This window comes from Loxodonta africana, chromosome 4 (assembly GCF_030014295.1).
Source record: "Loxodonta africana isolate mLoxAfr1 chromosome 4, mLoxAfr1.hap2, whole genome shotgun sequence".
Classification (NCBI taxonomy): domain Eukaryota; kingdom Metazoa; phylum Chordata; class Mammalia; order Proboscidea; family Elephantidae; genus Loxodonta; species Loxodonta africana.
The window spans coordinates 72,862,736-72,885,635 of NC_087345.1; the positions used below are offsets into that span (position 1 = coordinate 72,862,736).

The window sequence follows — 22,900 nt, forward strand, 5'->3', positions numbered from 1 at the left end:
GGCACAGTTATGGAAACTTCTTACATCTAAACAAATGCTTTACAGGAATGAGCTACTGGGCTAGAAGGGTAAGGACTATAGTCTCAGGGGACATCCAGGTCACACAGTTCATAAAGAAAATGTTCTACACAATACTTTAGTGAGTAGTATTTGGGGTCTTAAAACCTTGGAAGCAGCCCATCTAAGATACAACTATTGGTCTCCTTCCATCCGGAGCAAAGAAGAGAGAAGAAAACCAAAGACACAAGGAAGAGAAACCAGTCCAAAGGACTAATGATTCACATGAACCACGGCCTCTACTAGCCTGAGGCCGGGAGAACTACAGTGGTAGAAAAATGTAGAAAAAAATTCAAATTAAGAAAAACAAAACAAAACACCAGACTTACCCGTCTGATAGAGATCAGAGGAACCCCTGAGGCTACTGCCCTAAGACACCCTTCTAACTCGGAATTGAAGCCACTCCTGGAGATCACCTTTCAGCCAAATAATTGATAAAAAAAAACAAAAAAAAACAAACCCATTGCCATTGAGTCGATTCTGATTCATAGCAACCCTATAGGACAGAGTAGAACTGCCCCATAGAGTTTCCAAGGAGCGCTGGTGGATTTGAACTGCCGACCTTTAGGTTAGCAGCTGTAGCACTTAACCACTATGCCACCAGGGTTTCCAAATAATTGATTTTGATAGGCATATAAAATAAACAATAACACCCATGAGGAATGTGCTCCTTCGAACAATTAACTATATGAGACCAAAAGGGCAACATTTGCCCCAAAGCAAAGACGAGAAGGCAGGAAGGGGCAGGAAAACTGAAGGAATGGAAACAGGGAACCTAGGTTGGATATGGGGAGAGCGCTGACACACTGCAGGGATTGCAACCAATGTCACAGAACAATTTGTGTATAAATTATTGAACGGGAAACTAATTTGCTGTGTAAACTTTCACTTATAGCACAATGTTAAAAAAGCAAAAAAAAAAAAGTATTAATTCCTAAACCCTACGCCAGACATACTGAGTCAGGAAATCTGGGAGAGGCGGACAGGAGTCCATGTTTTAATAAAGAGGCCCAGATGATTCTGATGCATCTAGAGAAGCAGCATTTGGGAACCCCAGATCTGAGCTCTGTCAAGAGTGGTTCAGGAAGCGATGGGCGCACCATGAAGTAGAACTGCTCGGTTTCCTGCTGGTTAGCTCTTCTTTTGGCGATGCTTGGCTTACTCAGGTAGGTTTCAGAGACAGTAGACTTCACAGACTCGGTGGAGCGACTATGCTGGAAGCATTCAGAAACATCATAGTCCTCGATGGTGACCATATCTTGAATTGTCTGCAAGGTGGCTTCTGTTGTTTTTTTAACCTAAGAACAGGGATACATTTCCCATATTAGTACAGTGTTTCATGAATCCTACAAACATTCAATGAGAGTCTACTCTGCTAGGCAGAGAGGAGGACATAGGCTCTGACCCTAAAAGTTCAGTCTACTGGGGGAGACAGACAGGAAGACAACATGCATATCACCAACTATATAAGGTAAGAATTTCTTCAAAATTATCATAAGGAAGATATAACTTTATATCTGGGCCCTTATAAAATTTTACATACCATAGGGTACTTTCAACTTTTTTGTCTTAAATAATCTTTCAAACTGAAGTATAACTAGTCACACAAAAATGCACAGATCATAGATGTATAGCTTGATGACTTATCACAATGTGAATACACATGTGTAAATATCTTATTTAATACATACTGCTGATTCATTAACATTGAACTCATAGCCAACAGCACTCAAAGGTTCCTGAACACACATATTTTTCTCTGTAAAGCACCTTACAGCCTTCCGCACTTAGGAACACTAGATAGCACTTCAGTTCTGTGCTTGGGGGGCCATGTTGAACAGCAAAATCACTAACAAAAATCATGAAAATGTGAAAAATGTGGTACTAAATAGACTGTACACACACACACACAAAACTTGTTTACCATACAGTATAAGAGCTGAAACAAGATGGCAGAGAGTTGCCCTGTTCAACTTCAGCTGGAAACGTTCGCTTCAGGTGACCCAAATTTTTCATCACCCTGCACATGTGCATGAGTGAGTGCAAAAGTACAGTAAGGTTTTGAGGTTACAAATGATTTTAGTGAGTAGGGGAAACAACCAGAATGGAAACACTAAGAATGCTGGCACATTGTGAAAAATGTAACCAATGTCACCAAACAACTTGTATAGAGATTGTCAAATGGGAATCTATTTTGCTGTGTAAACTTTCACCAAAAACACAAAAAAAATTACTTAAAAAAAAAATTTGTAGTGAGTAGGCGAAGAGCTACAAATAGGGTATCAGTGAGTAACGAGGGCTCACTGTATTTTAGTTGGATACTTACATGTCAAATTCCTATCCTTGCTCTTATTAGTATAAGATCGGGGGGCAAGTTCCTTATTTACAGTAAAGCGCTACACAGGGACCAAGTCAGTAATAATAGCTATGTTGTTCCCAAATTGCATTTCTTATTTTTCACATTACATCAGTTACCTGTTGTGGTCTATCTCTCACTCCAGACAGACCCTAATTGTGCCCGATTCATCTTTCTACTTCCCATGCCTAGCAGAATATCTGGAATATAAAAGTTGTTCAACAAATATTTATTATTGAACTGATCCACAGGATCAAAACTCCTTAACTTGGCTATGAAGGCCTTTCGCGTTAAGACTTCAGCTTCGCCTTTGGCTCCTCCCCAAGGAGAACCTGAGTGATGATAGCCAAACTGCTCTATTCTCCCCTGGGCACCCTGAAATATATACTGAAATGTCTCCCCTTCTCCATTCCTACCTATGAAAATCTACTGATTATCAAAACTCCAGTTTAAATCTTATTTTCTCTGGGAACCCCATTTCACTACAGTGAGTTTTGTTCCATGTCTAAGAAATCATGAACCACTCGTTTGGTCACAAGAAACACTGGGACAATCCAATTCATTTGCTTCTATAGCTATTTTTTTAAAAACTTAACCTTCAAAAAGCATGGCCTGCCTCTATCAGTTTGTAAGGCTACCCAAGGGGCATATGTTAAGGGTCACAAACTCAAAGTCCTGCAGAGGCCACTGGAGGGCAACTGATAACAAAATACGATGTAAGAAAATCAGGAGTAGAAAAACTAGGACAAAGTAGAATTCAAAAGCTTCAGCTTTTTACTTCATGAAGAAATGTAGGCCCTAGGTTGCCAAACCCTTTCACTTTTTAACAGGTCAATACTGTGGGAGCCAAACAAAACAGGTCTGTGGGCTGGCAGTTTTGACCTTGTGTATAACACTGTAACACACTATTTTCCTAGAGTTTAGAGAATGTTTTCCAAATAAAACAGCAGGAGGATATGCATGAAAAAAAAAAATTGAAAGTCACTAGAAATACAAACTCTAGGCCTAATAGGATAGAGAAAACTGCATTAGGCAAGTATTTTGTGATGCCTAACCAAAACCGTAAGTTCTAAAACAGTACCTCAAGGAGAGTAAAGGTTTTCCTTTGGAAAGGATCACTTGCAGGAGTTTACACACCGATTCAAGTCTTAATCACATTGTTTTCAAGTTCAACGTGCAAGTTTGAATATGAGGTGGTTTGGTTCTTCAAGGAAGAACTGAGGCCAGAAAGCTGCAGTGGGTTTTAACGAAACTATACTGATGTAGAAACACATCACTCTTTGTTAAGAGAAACACACACATAGCCCAAAACATCCCAGTGGTATGAAAATTAAAAAAGGTACTAAATTGAATTTTTCTTTCTGCCCTACATTCTCTCCTTTGGGGAACTGCCTGTCTCCAGCAATACAAAGAGTTCATGAGGGGGCACAATAGCCAGGCTGGCCAACGAGAGAAACCCATTTCTTGGATATAATGGTTGGTCAAGAATTAGGCAAGACTTAAGCCAGGCCAAAGAAGAGTTCTTTTAGAGATAAGGAGATGAGAGGGGAGTGTGTCTTTCCTTCTGAGATGGCAATCTGTAGGAAACATGTAGCCCTGAATCTACCCCCATTATGGGGGAAAAACAAAATCCCACCAACATATATGATGACAGCAAATGATGAGAGATTCCTTATACGCCAGACAAGCCTTTTATCTCTGCATCTTAGTAATTCTGACACCAACCACCCCTCGCACAGCACTCTCTACTCTGCTAGGTTCAATAATTCATTGCAATTGTCACACAGAACTCACAGACCATACTCACATTTATGGAGTTTATTATGGAAGTAACAGGTTACAGTTCAGGCTCAGGAACACTCAAGGATACAGTTCTTTCATCAGGACAGCCTCTTCCCATACAGGTTTGCAGGCATGCCTCTCCCTAGCCCCCGCCAGGCCTCTGTCCAAATGCACTCAGCTTTCTCTCTCTGTGGGCCGGGAAGCCCACTGTGCTGTCTCCTGCTGCTGGATCTTTCCTGCCACTGCTTCTCACCATCCTCAGGGTTCTAGCTCGCTCTCTCTGTCTACTGGTCCCAGAAGCCTCCCAGTGCAGGGACCCCAGGTCCCAAGGACAAGCCGGCTCCTGGCTGTTCTTCCTCGGTGATGGTGGGATTTCCCTCTCTACTCTGGAATTGGCTCTCTTTTAAGGCAAAACTGACCAATCCCCTTGGTAGGCTACAATTACTCTATCTCACAGTCCTGTCCAATCGACTGCGTGGGAGTTACAAGACCATGGAAAGAGAGGCCACGCACAAAAGTAATTAATAATTATACCTCATCAAGGAAGCAATCCCAGAACGGACTCGAATTTGAAAAATCTAGGTAAACCGGAACCATAACTGGAACAGTAAAAATTACAGGAAAACGCCCTGCTAGAAATGTAATCTCCATCTTAGAAAATTAGAGCAGCACAAGTGTTGCATAGTAACCAGATTTCTTGCCTGTTAGATTCTGCAGAGTCTGAAACTGCAGTGCCCTGCTTAAGGAGGTGGGCGATCGCATCACTGTGAATGTATGTCGCTCTCCCCAGTCCTGGCAATAATTCAGTCTCCCACACCAGGCTCCTGAAAGGGCTTACTATGCCTCTACTGAGTCTCCCATTCCAGGGCTTCGACCCATAATTTCTCCCATTCCAATTATGGTTCTGGTTTTGCTTTGTCAGCCATGACTGAACCGGTTCAAAGCCCTGGTTTCTATAAATTGCAAATGAGAGCCCTAACTAATAAGAAACATCTGTGGTTCATTAATTTATTTTAGGAAAACGTGGATCCAATTAAATTAATTTCAGAAACAGGCAGCTGAATTATTGCTTTTGGCTTAACATATCTTTATAATTCACATGGTATGTTACAGCCATTTAAACTCACTAATGTCAGCAAATAAATATCTTTCTATTCTCATTCAAGTACTATTTTAAAATGTAATTTTTATAATAATTATGTTCGCAATGCTATGTTCATTACCAAAAATTTAGACAACACATAAAAACAAAGAAAAAAAGTACTAATTTCAAGAGTTAGGATTAAACATGTGGGGCAAAAGTTTCTGTGCAATACCCACTGCACATGATGTATTGTATATTCTTGGATATATACATTTACTTTGATAATCTGTGGGAACCATTTTCAGTATGAATTACAATTTAAGCATAAAAGGTGTGCTGCTACAGAGGAAAGGCCTGGCAATTTGCTTCCATAAAAATTACAGCCAAGAAAACCAGATGGAGCAGTTCTATTCTGTAACACGTGGGTTTCGAGTAAAAATTGACTCCAGGGCAATGGGTCTGATTTTTTTTGGGTTTACACATGTAGTGAATCTCTGGTAAAGTATTAGTCTATTGTATAATACAGAATCTTTGCATTTATCCTTTGCAAATGGTATTTATAGGAACCTTGACTTACCTGAAAATGCCTCTGATATAGCATGATGGAAACCCCGGTGGCATAGTGGTTAAGTGTTATGACTGCTAACCAAGAGGTCAGTAGTTCAAATCTACCACACGCTCCTTGGAAACTCTATGGGGCAGTTCTACTCTGTCTTATAGGGTCACTATGATTCAGAATCGACTCAATGGCAGTGGTTTTGGTTTTGGTTTATAGCATGATGAAGAGATTTCACTTAGAATGTTACATATGCCATCATTATGTGAAAATGCCTTCCAACTTACACTTAAATTCAGATGACTTATGGGGCAGAAAGCATGCTCACCTCTTCATTCTCGATTTTGAGCGTAGCCAGTCGTGACTGCAGCTGCTGGTACCTGAGCATGAGCTCCGCCTGGACTGGCTGCTGAGCGCTGACCTGACAGACCTGATGGGGAAATCAAAACCTGCAGTTACAATAGGCCGCAATCAAGCCTGCCTCCAGAGACTCTGTTCTCCTATTTAAATGCCAGATGAATCATGCTGATCCCTTCAAGATTCCAATTACATATTTACTTTTAACAGCCGCCTCAAAAATTCAGTTTTAAATATGGACCTGCTATGTAAGCGGCAAGAGCAGAACGCAGCTGCTTGGCCTGGATGTGACTGGAAAGAAAGCAGCTGCAGGAAGCATCTCTCTAAGAACAGGACAGTTCCTGGAGACTGAGCTCTGATGCTAAAGTTATACTCGTGGAAATTCCTTATGAGTACAGGTCAGAGGGCAGACTGTGAAGGACGACCCAAATGGGACATACAGGTATGTGTAAGGAAGAAAGTAGAGCTTATTGGTTATGGTGTTGGTTTTCTGATCTGTAAGATGGGGATAACAGAATTCCTATATAGGGTTTTTGCAGCGATTAAATAAGATAACGTACATAAAGCACTTAGAAAAGGGCCTGGTACATAGTAATACCTCAGAAAATGTGAATGATTATTTTTAGCATCTTCTGACCAATATCAATGTTGATATAATGATTCATTTCCCTTACACTAAAAGTCAAATCACATGATGCACCATGAACTTGATGAGGGCACTTGTCTTAGGCTTTGGTAAAGAAAGATTTTCGTTATGATCTCAATTATGCGTAAGCACAAAGTTAGAGCATTAAATTAATGTTGCACCAGAAACAATTTCTTCTCATCACCCTTATCACAAAAATGCTCTCAGCTGAGAGGAGGTCCTTTTATGGAGTCTCCAAAACACCACAGAGATTACTGCCCATTGGCAGAACCAGCCATAAAAAACAGCAACACACCCACTTTGTTAAAATAATAATAAATAAAAACTATATTTTAAATAATTCCACGTTTAACATTAATCAACCACTGAAAAAAACCAAAACATAACAACTGTTTGGTTTTCAAAAGGTACAATGGATGGGATAAGCCAGTCATCTTGCTTGTCCAAATTCATGAGCTACTGGCATAAAGACTGTTTATCATTTCCAATCATGTAATTCACACTATCAAATTAGCAAAAATAGAATTAGATTAGAAGTACTGAAGGCATATATACACATATGTACGTGTATCTTACCCCTATGTCTAAACACTGGGTATTTTTCAGAGAAAATTATAACATTAAAGAAATCTGCCATGGCATTATAATTACATCTATTTTTTAAAACAAACTGTCACCACAATAAACTAAAAATGCTTTTATCTATGAGTATTGCTTCATACAGTTGGACACCAAGCACTAGATAGCACGCTCCATTAATTGGTTCTTGTTTTCTCCCTCCACTGACAGTAACATAAATGACAATAACTCATAATCATCTTAACTAAAAAAAAAAAAAAAATTCACAAATAGGATAATAATCTAAACTTACATAAAGAACCTAAGACTTAATATATCACTTCTAATGCTCATTTTACCAGCTGGGAGCCAACTGAGTCTTAAAATGATTTGCACTACCCCCCCTTTTCATTCCTCCTGCCATTCACAATTATTTTTCGGTATAGGAATCATTCAATCAGGATTATAAGGAGGCTTCAGATAGACTCTATTGGACCAGCAAAATTTTTTGTTTTTTAATTTGAATTTGAATATGTGGAGGTGAGAAACTAATCCTGGCCATTTCAGCGCTTACATCCAGGCCAGTTTGTATCTTTATCTGCTTGGCCTCTCCAGGCATTTGAGTGCTTAACACTTGGTCTAAAAGGTGGTCTTCGCTGATCTTAAGATCCTGTGCAGGGGCAGGAGAGAGGAAACACCTGTGAATTCTTAAGACTGTTGGGTTACAGCAGATGGGCAAAAATATAAGTGAAGAGACAATTTATTAGCTTTAAAATAATCAATTACTGACCTCATCACCCATGTGTGACTGAAACTCAAACTTCATTGGTGGGCAGAACGCAGCAGGGTACATCTCCATGAATCTCTGCTTATCGCTCCGGGGCTCTAAATTATCAACTGCATTTTCAATAATGTCTAAGCCTTCATGTCTGGAGGTTTCAAGGTTATATTCCGCAGAGAGATATGTTCTTAAGGCTCTGTTCAGACTTGCATGGTAGCCAAGATCACAGCACTTTAAAAAAACAAACAAATAAAAGAATACCATACGCAAAATTTACTCAAAATGGATCAAAGACCTAAATGTAATGGCTAAAACTATAAAACTCTTAGAAGGAAAACTCTTGAATTAGGCAGCACTTATACGGGAAACCCTGGTGGCATAGTGGTTAAGAGATACAGCTGCTAACCAAAAGGTCAACAGTTCAAATCCGCCAGGCACTCCTTGGAAACCCTATGGGGTAGCAGTTCTACTACGCCCTTTAGGGTCGCTATGAGTTGGAATAGCTTGACAGCAATGGGTTTGGGTTTTGGTTTGGGTTCTTATATATGACACCAAAATCGCAAGTAACAAAGAAAAAAATAGACAAACTGGACATCATCAAAACTAAAAAGTTTTGTGCTTCTAGGAAACCAACAAGAAAGGGAAAGGCAAAAATGACAAAAAGGAAAACAATACCATTTTTTAATAGCCCCTAAAAAAATAATACTTAGGAATAAATCTAAGCAGGGATGTAGAAGACGTATACAAAGAAAACTACAAAACGATACTGCGAGAAACCAGAAGAGACCTATATAAATGGAAAAACATACCATGCTAATGGATAGGTAAACTCAACATTGTGAAAAGGACAATTCTACTCAAAGTAATTTAAAATACAATGCAATCTCCATCCAAATACCAACAACATTCTTTAAAGAGATGGAAAAACTAATCATTAACTTTATAAGGAAAGGGAAGAGGCCCCGGATAAGTAAAGCACTACTGAAGAAGAATAAATTAGGAGGACTCGCACTACCTAATCTCAGAACCTACTATACAGCTATGGTAGTGAAAACAGCCTGGTACTGGTACTATGACAGATACATCGACCAATGGAACAGAACTGAGAACCCAGATGTAAATCCATTCACCTATAGTGACCTTATCTTATGCACGGCTGGTGGGAATGCAAAATGGTATAACTACTTTGGAAAGTGATATGGTGATTTCTTAAAAAGCTAGAAATAGAAATACCATATGATCTAGCAATCCCACTCCTACGAATATATCCTAGAGAAATAAAAGCCCTCATACGAATAGACATATGCACACCCATGTTCACTGCAACATTGTTCATAATAGCAAAAAGACAGAAACAACCTAGATGCCCATCAACAAATGCCCAATCAACAAACTCTACTACATATACACAATGGAGTACTACGCAACAATAAAAAACAATGATGAACCTGCAAAGCATCTCACAACATGAATGAATCTGGAGGGCATTATGCCAGGTAAAATAAGTCAATCATAAAAGCACAAATATTGTATGAGACTACTACTATAAAAACTCATGAAAAGATTTACACACAAAAAGAAACAATTTTGATGGCTATGAGGGAGCGAAGGGGTGGGAATGGAAAAACACTAAGTAGACAATAGTAAATGGTAACTTTGGTAAAGGGTGAGACAGTACACAATACTGGGGAAGCCAGCATAAACTTGTACAAGGCAAGGTCACGGAAGCTCCATGTTGTTTTTAGGTGCCACCCAGTAGGTTCTAACTCATAGCAACCTGGTACACCACAGAACAAAACACTGCCTGGCCCTGTGCCATCCTTAAAATCATTGCTCTGCTTGAGTCCATTGTTGCAGCCAATGTGTCAGTCCATCTTGTTGAGGGTCTTCCTCTTTTCCGCTGACCCTGTACTTTACCAAGCATGATGGCCTTCTCCAGGGACTGATCCCTCCTGACAACATGTTCAAACTATCTAAGATGCAGTCTCGCCTTCCTTGCTTCTAAGGAGCATTCTAGTTATACTTCTTCCAAGGCAGATTTGTTCGTTCTTTTGGCAGTCCATGGTATATTCAACATTCTTTGCCAACATCAAAATTCAAAGGCATAAATTCTTCGGTCTCCCTTATTCATTGTCCAGCGTTCACACGCATATGATGTGACTGAAAATACCATGGCTTGGGTTAAGTGCACCTTAGTCTTTAAGGTGACATCTTTGCTTTTCAACACTTTAAAAAGGTCCTTAGCAGCAGATTTGCCCAATGCAATGTGTCTTTTGACTTCCTGACTGCTGCTTCCGTGGCTGTTGATTGTGGGTCCAAGTAAAATGAAATCCTTGACAACTTCAATCTTTTCTCCATTTATCACAGTGTGGCTTATTGGTCCAGTTTTGAGGATTTTTGATTTCTTTATGTTGAGGTGTAATCCATACTGAAGGCTGTAGCCTTTGATTTTCATCAGTAAGTGCTTCAAGTCCTCTTCACTTTGAGCAAGCAAGGTTGTGTCATCTGCATAACGCAGGTTGTTAATGAGTCTTCCTCCAATCCTGATGTCCCGTTCTTCACATAGTCCAGCTTCTCGGATTATTTGCTCAGCATACAGCCTGAATAGGTATGGTGAAAGGATACCACCCTGATGCACACCCTTCCTGACTTTTAACTACTCAGTATCCCCTTGTTCTGTCTAAACAACTGCCTCTTGATCTGTGTACAATGATAAAAGCTCCATAGACACATCCAAACTCCCTGAAGGACCGAATTACTCGGCTGGGGGCGGTGGGGACCATGGCCTCGGGGAACATGTAGCTCAACTGGCATAACATAGTTGATAAAGAAAATGTTCTACATTCTACTTTCGTGTGTAGCATCTGGGGTCTTAAAAGCCTGGGAGCGGCCATCTAAGATACTCTACTGGTCTCACCCCTTTGAGACCAAGGGAGAATGAAGAAAACTAAAGATAGAAGGGAAACACAAGTGTGGACCACAACTACCACAGGCTCCACCAGTCTGAGTCCAGTACAATTAGATGCTGCCCGGCTACCACCGAGTGCTCTGACAGGGATCACAATAGAGGGTCCTGGACAGAACTAGAGAAAAATGTAGAACAAAATTCTAACTCACAAAAAAAGACCAGACTTACTGGCCTGATGGAGACTGGAGAAACCCAGAGAGTATGGCCCTTGGACACCCTTTTAGCTCAGTAATGAAGTCACTCCTGAGGTTCACCCTTCAACCAAAGATTAGACAGGCCCATAAAACAAAATGAGACTAAAGGGGCATACCAGCCCAGGGGCAAGGACGAGAAGGCAGAAGGGGACAGGAAAGCTAGTAGTAGGGAACCCAAAGTAGGGAAGGGGGAGTGTTGACATGTCGTGGGGTTGTTAAACGATATCATAAAACAACATATGTACTAACTAACGAGAAGCTAGTTTGTTCTGTAAACCTTCATCTAAGGTAAAAAAAAAAAAAAAATCTAGAAATAGAAATACTGCAGGATCCAACAATCCCAGTTCTAGGAATATGCCCTAGAGAAGTAAGAGCTGTCACACGAATAGACATAAGCACACCCATGTTCACTGCAGCACTATTCACAATAGCAAAAGATGGAAACAATCTAAGTGTTCAGCAATGGACGAATGGATAAACAAACTGTAGTACATACACACAACAGAATACTATGGAATGATAAAGAACAATGATGGATTCACAAAACATCTCACAACATGGATGAATCTGGAGGGCATTACACTGAGTGAAATAAGTCAATCACAAAAGAACAAATATTGTATGAGACCACTATTATAAGAACTCAAGAAAAGGTTTACACATAGAAAAAAGCATTCTTTGATGGTTACAAGGGTGGGGAGGGAGGGAGAAAGGAAATCATTAACTAGATAGTACAGAAGTGTCAACTTTGGTGAAGGGAAGGACAACACACAATACAGGGGAAGGCAGCACAACTGGACCAAAGCAAAAGGAAAGAAGTTTCCTAGACTCATTCAAACACTATGAGGGACAGAGTAGCTGGGGCTAGGACCTGGGGACCATAGTTTTGGGGGACATCTAGGTCAACTGGGATAACATAGTTTACAAAGAAAATGTTTTACATTCCACTTTGGTGAGTACTGTCTAGGGTCTTAAAAACTTGAGAGAGGCCACCTAAGATACATCTATTCGTCTCATCCCACTCGGAGCAAAGGAGACTGAAGAAAACCAAGACACAAGGAAAATACTAGCCCAAAGGACTAAAGGATCAAATGAACCAGAGCCTCCACCAGCCTGAGCCCAGAACTAGATGGTGCCCAGCTACCCCCAATGACCACCCTAACATCGGAACACAACAGAGAGTCCCAGACAGAGGAAAAAAATGTAGAACAGAATTCAAATTCACATAAAGAGACTAGACTTAATGGTCTGATAAGAGACTGGAGGAACCCCTGAAATTATGGCCCCTGGATGCTCTGTTAACCCAGAACTGAAACCATTCCAAAGCCCACTCTTCAGACAAAGATTAGACAGGCCTATAAAACAAAAGTAACACATGTGAGGAATTTGTTTCTTAGTTTAATCAAATATACAAGATCAAATGGACAGCTCCTGTCCTGTCCAAAAGCAGAAAGTGACAGGAACTGAATGCATGGACATAGGGACCCCAAAGTGGAAAGGGGGAGCATGCTGTCACATTATGGGGATTGCAACCAATGCCACAGAAAACAATATAATGTGTATAAATTTTCAAATAAGAAAAGAAATTAACTTCAGCTCTAAACTTTCACCTAAATCTCAATTAAAAAAAAACTTTGAAAAAAAGAAAGGAAAAGACAAACCAGAGATAGGAGATCATTTTTGCATATATCTGATAAGGGACTTGAAACTAGAATACATAAATAACTATTATAACTCAAAAATAAAAGGATGAATAGCCCAATTAAAAAATGAGCACAGGACTTGAATAGACATGTCTCCAAAGAAGATATACGAATGGTCAATAGGCACACGAAAAGACAGTCAACATCATTAGCCATGAGAGAAATGCAAATTAAATCAAAATCACAATGATATTCTACCTCACACCCCCTAGGATGACTACGATCAAAAAGACAGACAGATAATAACAAGTGTTAGCTAGGATATGGAGAAACTGGAACCCTCATATGCTGCTGGTGGGAATGTAAAATGGTACAACCGTGTTGCCAGTCTGGTAGTTCCTCAAACACGGAGTTACCTTATGATTCAGCAACTCCATTACTAGGTATACATCCAAGAGAAAAGAAAACATTTGCCTACATAAAAAACTTGTACACGAATGTTCACAGCAGCATTGTTCATAATAGCCAAAAAGTAGAAATAACCCAAATGTCCATGAACTGATGAAATGATAAATAACATGTGGTTTATCCATATAATAGAATACTACATACACATACATACTATTTGGCACTAAAAAGAAAGGAAGTACTGATATACACTATAACATGGATGAGCCTTCAAACCATTATGCCAAGTGAAAAAAGCCAGTCAAAAAGCTCTACGTTTACCTGGTTCCATGTATAGGAAATGTCAAGAGAGGCAAACCTACAGAGACAGAAAGTAGGATTGGGGATGGTGCCAGAGGAATTAGGGGGGTAATGGCTAAGGAGTTTGGGGTTTCATTTTAGGGTGATTAAAATGTTCTGAAATTGATTGTGGTGATGGATGCACAACTCTGTGAATATACTAAGCCATTAAGTTGTACGTTTTAAATGGGTAAATTATATAGTATGTGAATTATATCTCCATGAAGTTGTTAAAAAATAAAAGAAGCAAAATCAAACACTGAATGAAAAATAGCATTCACGTTTCATCCACGCATACAGAGATTGATACATGATTTACTGAAAATCATTCTAGGAGGCTAATATGCTAACTGGAATAGTTTAGATTTTCATATTTCATTGAAGACTCAAGAATTGTCTGTTCTCTTTCAGAGATGAGAACAGGTTTAAATCTGCCAAAACAGTTCAAGATTGCCTTCCCCCAATGACTGCCAAAGTCCTTTCATTAGAGATACAATTTTATTTAGCATTCGTAGGATTATAAGGTTGGAGCCCTGGTGGCGCAGTAGTTAAGAGATATGGCTGCTAACCAAAAGGGTGGCAGTTCAAATCTACCAGTCACTTCTTGTAAACCCTATGTGGCAGTTCTATTCTGTCTTATAGGGTCACTATGAGTCAGAACCCACTCAATGGCATCTAACAACAACAACAACAGGACTATAAGGACTTTAAGATTCTTGAATATTCACTATTTTTAATTTGAATTTATTTTTTCTTGTTGTATCTTAAGAGAATATAATTTGTAGAAGACTAAGCCAAAACCCAAACCAAACCTACTGCTGTAGAATCAATTCTGACTCAAGCAACCCCACGGGGTTTCCAAGGCCATAAATCTCTGTGGAAGCTGATTGCCACACCTTTCTTTTAGAAGACTATTAACTCTAGAAATTAGTCAGTTATAAATTATAAACAGGAAAATTTAAATTTGTACATGAAAGCAATATACATCTCTTAATGAGGAAATAAATATCTCTTAAAGAGGAAGCCACCTTATCCCTACACTGTCCTCATAAAGTTCAATCAATTCAATTTGAGTCAATTCAACTCACTAATTAAGTGTGTATTATGTGTTGGGGACTTTGCTAGGCTCTAGGAATATGAAGACTGGAGCACAGTAAAATCTATCTCCATCCACAAGAAATTCAAATATAAGCTATTCATTAGATTGTTACTAAAATAGTAGTAGAGGGATGTTATGTATTGAATTGTGTCCCCCCAAAAGATATATTGAAGTCCTAACTCCTGGTACCTATTAACATGGCCTTGCTTGGAAATGGGGTCTTTGAAGATGTTATCAGTTAAGATGAGGTCATACTGCAATAGGATGGGTCCTGATTCAACCTGAGCGCTGTCTTTATAAAAGAGGGAAGAGACACAGATATACAGAGGAAGGAAAGCCAAGCAAAGATGCATTTACGAGCCAAGGAACAGTTGGGGATACCAAAAGTTGGAAGAGAAAAGAAAGGATCTTCTGGAAAGACTTAGGAGGGAGCCTAGCCCAGCAGACAAGCTGATTTGGACTTTTGGCCTCCAGAACTGTGGAGAAAAAAAAAAAAAACCCGGTCTGTAGTATTTTGTTCTGGCAGAGCTAGGAAACTAATATTTGGGGGCCCAAAGGAAAGAAGCTTTGTTCAAAATGTATTCTTTGACATGAACCATCAGGTTGCCATTTTGAAAGTTCACAATTACTGACTTGTTCTTAGATATGCCAGCACATTTAATTCCACTTGAACCCTCTAATTTCGGAATTATTAAATTTGGGATTTTTACGGAAAGATATTCTGAGATGTTGCTATTCAAAAATCAGACCAGAAGCACCAGTATCACCTGGGAGCTTGCTAGAAACGCAGGATCGTGGGCCTCGCCTCGGACCTACTGAATCAGAATTTTAAGTTTAAAAATATCCACAGGTGATTCATAAGCACATTACAGTTTAAAACACATACTGCTCTAAAACAATCATGAAGTACTGGCAGGGGTCTTGGAATCCTGCCCTTTGGGGGCACTATTTCTCCATGCAGACAAGAGTACTCCCTTTACTTGATTTAAAAAAAAATCAGAAAATAGCTGCTACATCACAATTATAAGTACAAGCAAAATACAATTGCAACATGCAGCCATCAGTCCCATCGTTAATACATCGCCAGTGGAATCAGCTGCAAATATACAGAATGATTAATTTTTTGGTTAATTTAAAAATTCTAATCTTGAATGAACAAAAGTCTCTTTTATCTCTCTTGCCCCTCAAAATTCATAATTTTTTTTTTTTTGGTATAGCATTATTGCCTACATATAGGAGAGACTGAAAAATTATTCTTTCAGCAACACCTCATCCTATAAAAACATGGATTTATAGAGGGAAGGGCCTCATTTTTTTGGATGCACCAGGGCTTAAAAACACCCCACTGTTCTGAAAGGAGACAGATTCTACTTGATTATAATGCAGCAGATCAGACCAGCTGCTTGATTTTATGAGCACTGATTCCAATGCGACTTAATGCAAAATTGAAATTGAGAGGAAAGAAACAGCCCAGAGAAAAGCATTTTTTTCCCCTACCAAAAAAGAGGCTCTTTTCAGCTTAAAAAAGAAATGAATAAAGTGAGAAGGAAAACAAAAAAAAGGAAAAAGAAAGGAAGAAAGAAATCCAAACCCAAATACCCAACTGACCAGGAGCTCTGAAAAATATATACTAAGTTTTCACTACCTCCAGATTTGAACAGATCTAAGTGTGGTTTCTTTGGGGGAGGAAACGTCATGATTACAAAAGCACTGTCGCATGTTTCTACACCTGGTTCAGCCAGGCTGACTTGGTAGGTCTGGACCCAGTGAGAGAACCCTGATTTCACTGTAGTTTTGGTAATAGGTTGGGGAGGAGCATGCACATAGCTTAGTAACTGATCCAGGAGCCTCGCCAGGTGACTTGGGGACCTGGAGTGCTACTTAGATGTCTGTGATGAACTTAGATGGAAAATTTCCTTCTCTGGCCATTAAGGGGCTTATCAGTCTGTAAGGTCCCTTAATTGGTATGATTTTGTCACTTCGGATACGCAGCATTTTCTACATTCTAGGTTTCTCTAGCATCCAGAACATAAAAAGGAATAAGAAACAGGGGGAAAAAATTCTTATCCAAGGTCTCCTGAGACAGAAAGACCAGCCACAGAATCATTTTTTTTCCCCCTATACTAGAAGTTGAAATGACACTGGATATGTTAAGATTCAAGGTATTTGGTTAAAAAGGTCTAATATAAGTCTATGGAGCTTATGAATTATTAATGATGACATGAAAAGCCAACTTCTGCACAAAGAGCTGAGTTATAACCAAGGGCATTTAATTATGAAAATACATAAGAAACCAATAAAATATTTCTTGGGAACAAAGCAGTGTTGTTCTGATGGATGGAAAAACTCTGAATGGATACATAAAATTATGGATTAAAACTGGGGAAGAAAAGACTTGGAAATAGCAAGTTTTTTTTTTTTTTTTTTTTTTTAAGTATCCCAAGAGCTGCCACGAGAGATTCTACTAGGCATTAGTCTAAATCATCATAGTAGCTAATTTCCTTAGGCAAAAGAGTTACAAATATTATCAAAATACAGATGAAATTTAGATACTGAAGACTGTGACAAGCACTTCATCTTGTCTTGAGCTGAGCGGCTGGCTGAGGTATACATGGTGGGTATACTGGTGGGTGTACCTGGATCATATTTGTTCAGGGATATTATGGATTGAATTGTGTCCCCCCAAAATATGTGCTGTAAATCCTAACCCCTTTACCCGTGGAAGCAATCCATTTGGGAACATGGTTTTCTTTGTTATGTCAATGAGGCCACGTTAGTGTAGGTTATGTCTTAAGCCAATCACTTTTGAGTTATAAAAGAACGGATTAGGCATTAGAAGCAAACAAGCACGCATGGGGGAAAAACAGATGCCACGTGGAGATCTCCAGAGAAGAGAGCACTAGAGAAGCTAAGACAGAGGAGAAGAACACTAGAGAAGATAAGACAAGGATTTTACCCCCGAGAGGACAGAGAGCACCTTCCCCTAGAGCTGGTACCCCGAATTTGGACTTCTAGCCTCCCAAACTATGAGAAAATAAATTTTTGCTTGTTAAAGCCATCCACTTGTGGTATATCTGCTATAACAGCACTAGATAACTAAGACAAGGGGATAGCTTTTTTTTTTGGTATAAACCCCATGACAAGAGAAGCCCTAGTTGGGTAGAAGCTTAGTTCTAAGACTAGCATTACCATAATAGAACTACATGGGAAACAAGTCCTATATACTTGTTTCCAGAACAGTCAGAACCAATGTCATTTATCAGTGACTCCAGAATTAAGCAGTTGTTATGAGTATGGAGAAGGAAGTTAACTCATTGGCAGAGGTATCCAAACTTTTCTTCATCACTCCTGCCTCTTTCTGAGGGACTGCCATGGTCTTTTGTCCTGGGTCCTATCTCTGGCTTTAACCACTCCCGAGCCATGGATATTGGGTAAAGCCTTGGTCCAACCCTTATTTCAAGTGTTTGAAAAATAGTGCAACCCGAGCAAACTGAATAGCAAAAATAAACAGTTTTCACATGACCATGGCTGGCTTTCAAAGGACTCAAAACAGGTAAGTTCAGAGCTTTTACATAAGACGTCAAATGAAGAAAGCTAATTTCTTTTGAATAACTATTTTTTTGTCCTTCAATATCTTCCTAATTCTTCAGTACTTTACCTTAGAAATCTCAGACACACACAGGACTAAATCAGGTGTCTAAATGTCTACAGGAGCTTTTTACACACTTGTTTCCATGTCTGTGTTCCTGACAATCCACATTGAGCTGACAATTTAATTCCTGCTCCTCTTTAACAACATAGCCAAGCATTTAGCAAGAATTGCTCTCAGTTCTCCCTTGAGCAGTGAAAAGGTCAAAATGGTGCCTCTACATGATAGGAATGGATACAAAGAAGGAAACCAGAGAACTGATGTTTCATATGCCTCAGCCAATGACTAGGCTGAATAATTATTTGTTACCTAATGCATCTCCCACCCATCCACACATGGACAATCATTTCCTTTGGAGGAACTGCAGACTGGATTCATTTTTCCCAGACCAGAATCTCTGTAACCAGCCTGAATCAAATCAGGAAAGAGGAAAGAGAACAAACCAAACAAACCTAATAAATACACATCAGATGGTAAATGCCATGGAGAAAATAAAGGTTTACAGGAATAGGGAGTGGTTGGGGCTGTGTTGCTCTTTTATATGGGGCAGTTGGGGAAAGGCCTTCCTTCCTATATTTGAGATACAACACAAATGAAAAGAAGGAATTACTCTTGCAAAGATATACAAGTGAAAGTGGTCCAGACAAAAAAAGCAGAAAGTGCAAAAGCCCCAGACAAGAAAAAGCTTAGTGGGTTTGAGGTACAGAAAGAAGGTCGATGTACCTGAAGCATGGTGGCTAAAAAGAAAGTGGCAGGAGGGTAACAGCTCACATACGCTCTTGGTGAGTAGTTTGGATTGTATTCTAAGGACGTATTCTGATTTACGGTTTTTTAACAAGTTCACTCTGGCTGCTGGGAAGAGAATGGATTATTGGAAGGTATGTGTGGAAGCTGGGAGTCATCTTAGGAAGCTACTGCAATAGAGTAGGCAAGAGGACAAATAGTACAGGCTTCATCTAGGAGACTGACAGCACAGGTAGCAAGGTTTGGGATATTTAGGAGGTAGAGATGTTTCATTCTGTTGTATATAGGGTCACTATGAGTTGGAACCAACTCAATGGCACCTAACAATAACAGATGACAGGTAGATAACGTGGGGAGTGAGACAACTGTGGTTTTGGCTTGAGCACTAACTGAGTGGAAAGGGGTGCCATTTACTGAGGTATGAAAATGGATAAGAAAGTTGTCATGTGTGTGGACGATGGTGATGATAAGTGCAAATGGATATATAAGGTTGTACCATTTTTAGAAATGGATAGTGGTTAACAATTTCACAGCATGGTGATTGTCATTAATGTCACTGAATTGTACACTTAAGACAGGATGAAACAGCAGTATTTTTGTGATATATATTTCACCGCAACAAGAAAAAAAAAGTTGTATTTTGGGTGTCTGGACAATCTTTTAGACATCTGGTTTAGATGTCCAGGATCTACAGAATGTCCTGGATATATAAAATCTACAAGAACAAAACCCAGGAAGATGATCAAGGCTGGTGATAAAAACACAGAAATCATCAGGAGGCAGAGAGCCAAGGACAATGCCATAAGTGACTTTCAACATCCAGACATCTATCCAGGAAGAAGTAAGCGATGGAGGCTGAGAAGGTGCCGGCTTTGCTGCTGGAAGATAAACCATGTGAGAGCAGTTTCCCTTAACCAAGGTCCATAGCATTTTCCGCTGGAAGTACCTTTAAGAGCCATTTAGTTCAGTTATCCACTCATTTCAGTTTTAAATTCTTTCTGTCACAAAGGGATAAAATAAAAACATGCCTCATGTTTTTACATGATCACTACAATACAATAATCCATTTAACATGATCTCTCTATAATCTTCCTATTAAGAGTTCAGGTCTAATGGGGAATACAGTATTACAATTTGGCAGGTTTTCATGGATAAATCTTATGTATGGGGAAAAGTCAAACTAATTAAAAAATTTCTGAACTCTGAAATCAGTTGCTTTTTAATTAAACACATGTCCCTAGAGGGAAAAAAACAGATAAGGCTAAAAGCTTTAGCATAGTGATTATTCAAAAATGATAAAATAAAGATGGTATGCGGTATATGATGTAATCTAATTTCAGACTCTTTCTGCATTAACGACTAATAAAACACATGATAGATATCTCTAACCAAGAAAATTAGCTGGAGTGGGGGATTATTCCCTGGCAATATTCCACAATAGTAACAAAGATTTATCCTTCAAAGTGACCTCCAGGCTTACACAGGGAGTAATTGGAGATCATGAAACTGTACTGCATAGGTGACAAATGCTTTGTTATTACTGGACAGGTGCTCTGGGACAAAGTACCACAAGGATTTTACTGTTGAGGACTTTGTTTTTCTCAATGAATTCTGAGGGTGATGTGTATGGAACTGGACTGAATGACGCTATACAACTAGTGATACAACCCTAAAACCAGTTGTTTTTAAGAAGTTCAGATTTACACAGCAGTGAATTTGATTGTAGGTCAGGGGACCCTAGCATTAACATTTGTACTCTCCCCTACCTTTTTTTCTCTTAGAAAATCATAATTGCTTCAAAATCTCAGCATTCAATACAATTACATTCAATCATATTTGTTGCTTATGTGATTTTTTTCTGGTTGCAATACGCCCGTAACTCTTAGAGAACAATAAGTTATAGTCTCTTTTGCACTTAATGTTGGGGATAATAATGATCATAGCTGCGAAACCTATTACTTACAAAACTACAATTTATTTCCCCCTACAGTGTAGGTCTTTATTTTTCCAAAGGAACCCTAATGGCACAGTGGTTAAGAGCTTGGCTGCTAACCAAAATGTCAACAGTTCAGATCCACTAACTGCTCCTTGGAAACCCTATGGGACAGTTCTACTCTGTCCTAGGGCTCGCTATGAGTTGGAATCGAATCGACTCAACAGCAAAGGGTATTCTTCCAAAACAATTAAATCTCCCACAGCCAACATTTGCGTTATATTTCTTACAATTCACATTCATTCTTTAGAATGAAATAATAAAAATTCTCCTTGTTTGTTACAAAATTAACTTTCTTTTCTACTTCCCACCTGATTTGAAACCAAGAGATCAGGTATGCTACAAAATTTATTCAGAACTTTGTTTGGAGACAGAGGAGAGGGCCTCTTAACAGCATTTTGCTTAACTGACACTCTGGATTAACCAACATGTGGTTCACTCTATAAAGAGGGAAGAGCAAACTAGGGCCTATGAGCCAAATCCAGCCCTCCACTTGGGTAAATAACATTTTATGGGAATACAACTACATCCATTTGTTTACATATTATTTATGGCTGCTTTTGCACTATGATGGCAGAGTTGAGTAACTGTAATAGAGACCATATGGCCCCTAAAGCCTAAAGTATTTACTATCTGGCCCTGTAAGTAAGAGACTGCCAATTTCTGCTCTAAAGCATAGCAACCAATGCCAATAGCACTGGCTCATTTCTATGAAGACACACAGAGAGTGAGCAGTGTTTAATACCCCTAGCACACATCTGCTCCACGTATGCCTTCTAGAGTCAACTGAGTAGTATTTGTGTCATTTAGATTTATTATAATTTAATTAAATATTAAATAAACTGATAAGCATGAAAAGGAATTGTTATAAAGACTTGATAGTGAACAAAATTGCTATCAAATTAGGTGAGGGTGTGACAATGATGCAAGACTGTAAAAACATTGTTAATATATAGAATATTTTTTACTTTTATTTTAAAGGAATCAGAACTAAAAATCATAGATAATATACAGTGGACGTGATTTGGGCAAGACCACTGAGAAGGAGATCCACACAAAAAGATAAATCAAAGGATTGACAAGTGCAAGTACACTGATATACTTTAGATTAAAAATATTTAAGGCATTTATAATTTTTTACAGTTCCATGCTTTTCTTCCTCTAAATATGGAATATTTACAGAAAAGTGTAAAATGTTTAAGGTGTCCTGGTGGCACAGTGGTTAAAGTGCTTGACTGCTAACTCAAAGGTTGGTGGTTCAAACATACCAGCTGCTCTGAGGGAGAAAGACGTGGCAGTCTGCTTCTGTAAAGATTACAGCCACGGAAACCCTACGGGGCAGTTCTACTCTGTCCTACAAGGTAGCTATCAGTCTAAATGGACTTGATGGCAACAGGTGTTTGGTATAAAACATACATGGCTCCTTTTAAAGAAACAGAACATTGCTGGTACTTCAGAAGCCTCACCCCCTCTAAGTGCCCCCTCCCTAATCCCAGCTCCTTCTCTTTTCCCTAGAGATAATTTACTATCTGGAGTACCCAGAAGTGTATGAACCTTCTTTTGTATACTATATTCAAATGCTTCCAGCTGATATAAAAGAATATAAACTTGGTTAACAATGGAGCTACCATTTTCTTTTATTGCATTATACTCAACACAAACAAAATCTAGAGTTCTAATATTTTT

The 22,900-nt window shown here is 39.1% G+C and overlaps 1 protein-coding gene across 2 annotated transcripts in view; it reads right to left on the minus strand.

Moving 5' to 3' along the window:
* SRGAP1 (SLIT-ROBO Rho GTPase activating protein 1) overlaps positions 1 to 22,900 on the minus strand; it is a 334,899-nt gene that overhangs the window by 71,927 nt on the left and 240,072 nt on the right. For both annotated transcript variants that reach the window (XM_010598491.3, XM_003405175.4), the window contains exons 7-9: positions 8,187 to 8,408; positions 6,164 to 6,265; positions 1,158 to 1,355 (exon numbers count right to left, since the gene is read on the minus strand). In XM_010598491.3, the coding sequence (XP_010596793.1) occupies positions 1,158 to 1,355; positions 6,164 to 6,265; positions 8,187 to 8,408 (522 nt within the window). The remainder of the gene's footprint in view (positions 1 to 1,157; positions 1,356 to 6,163; positions 6,266 to 8,186; positions 8,409 to 22,900) is intronic.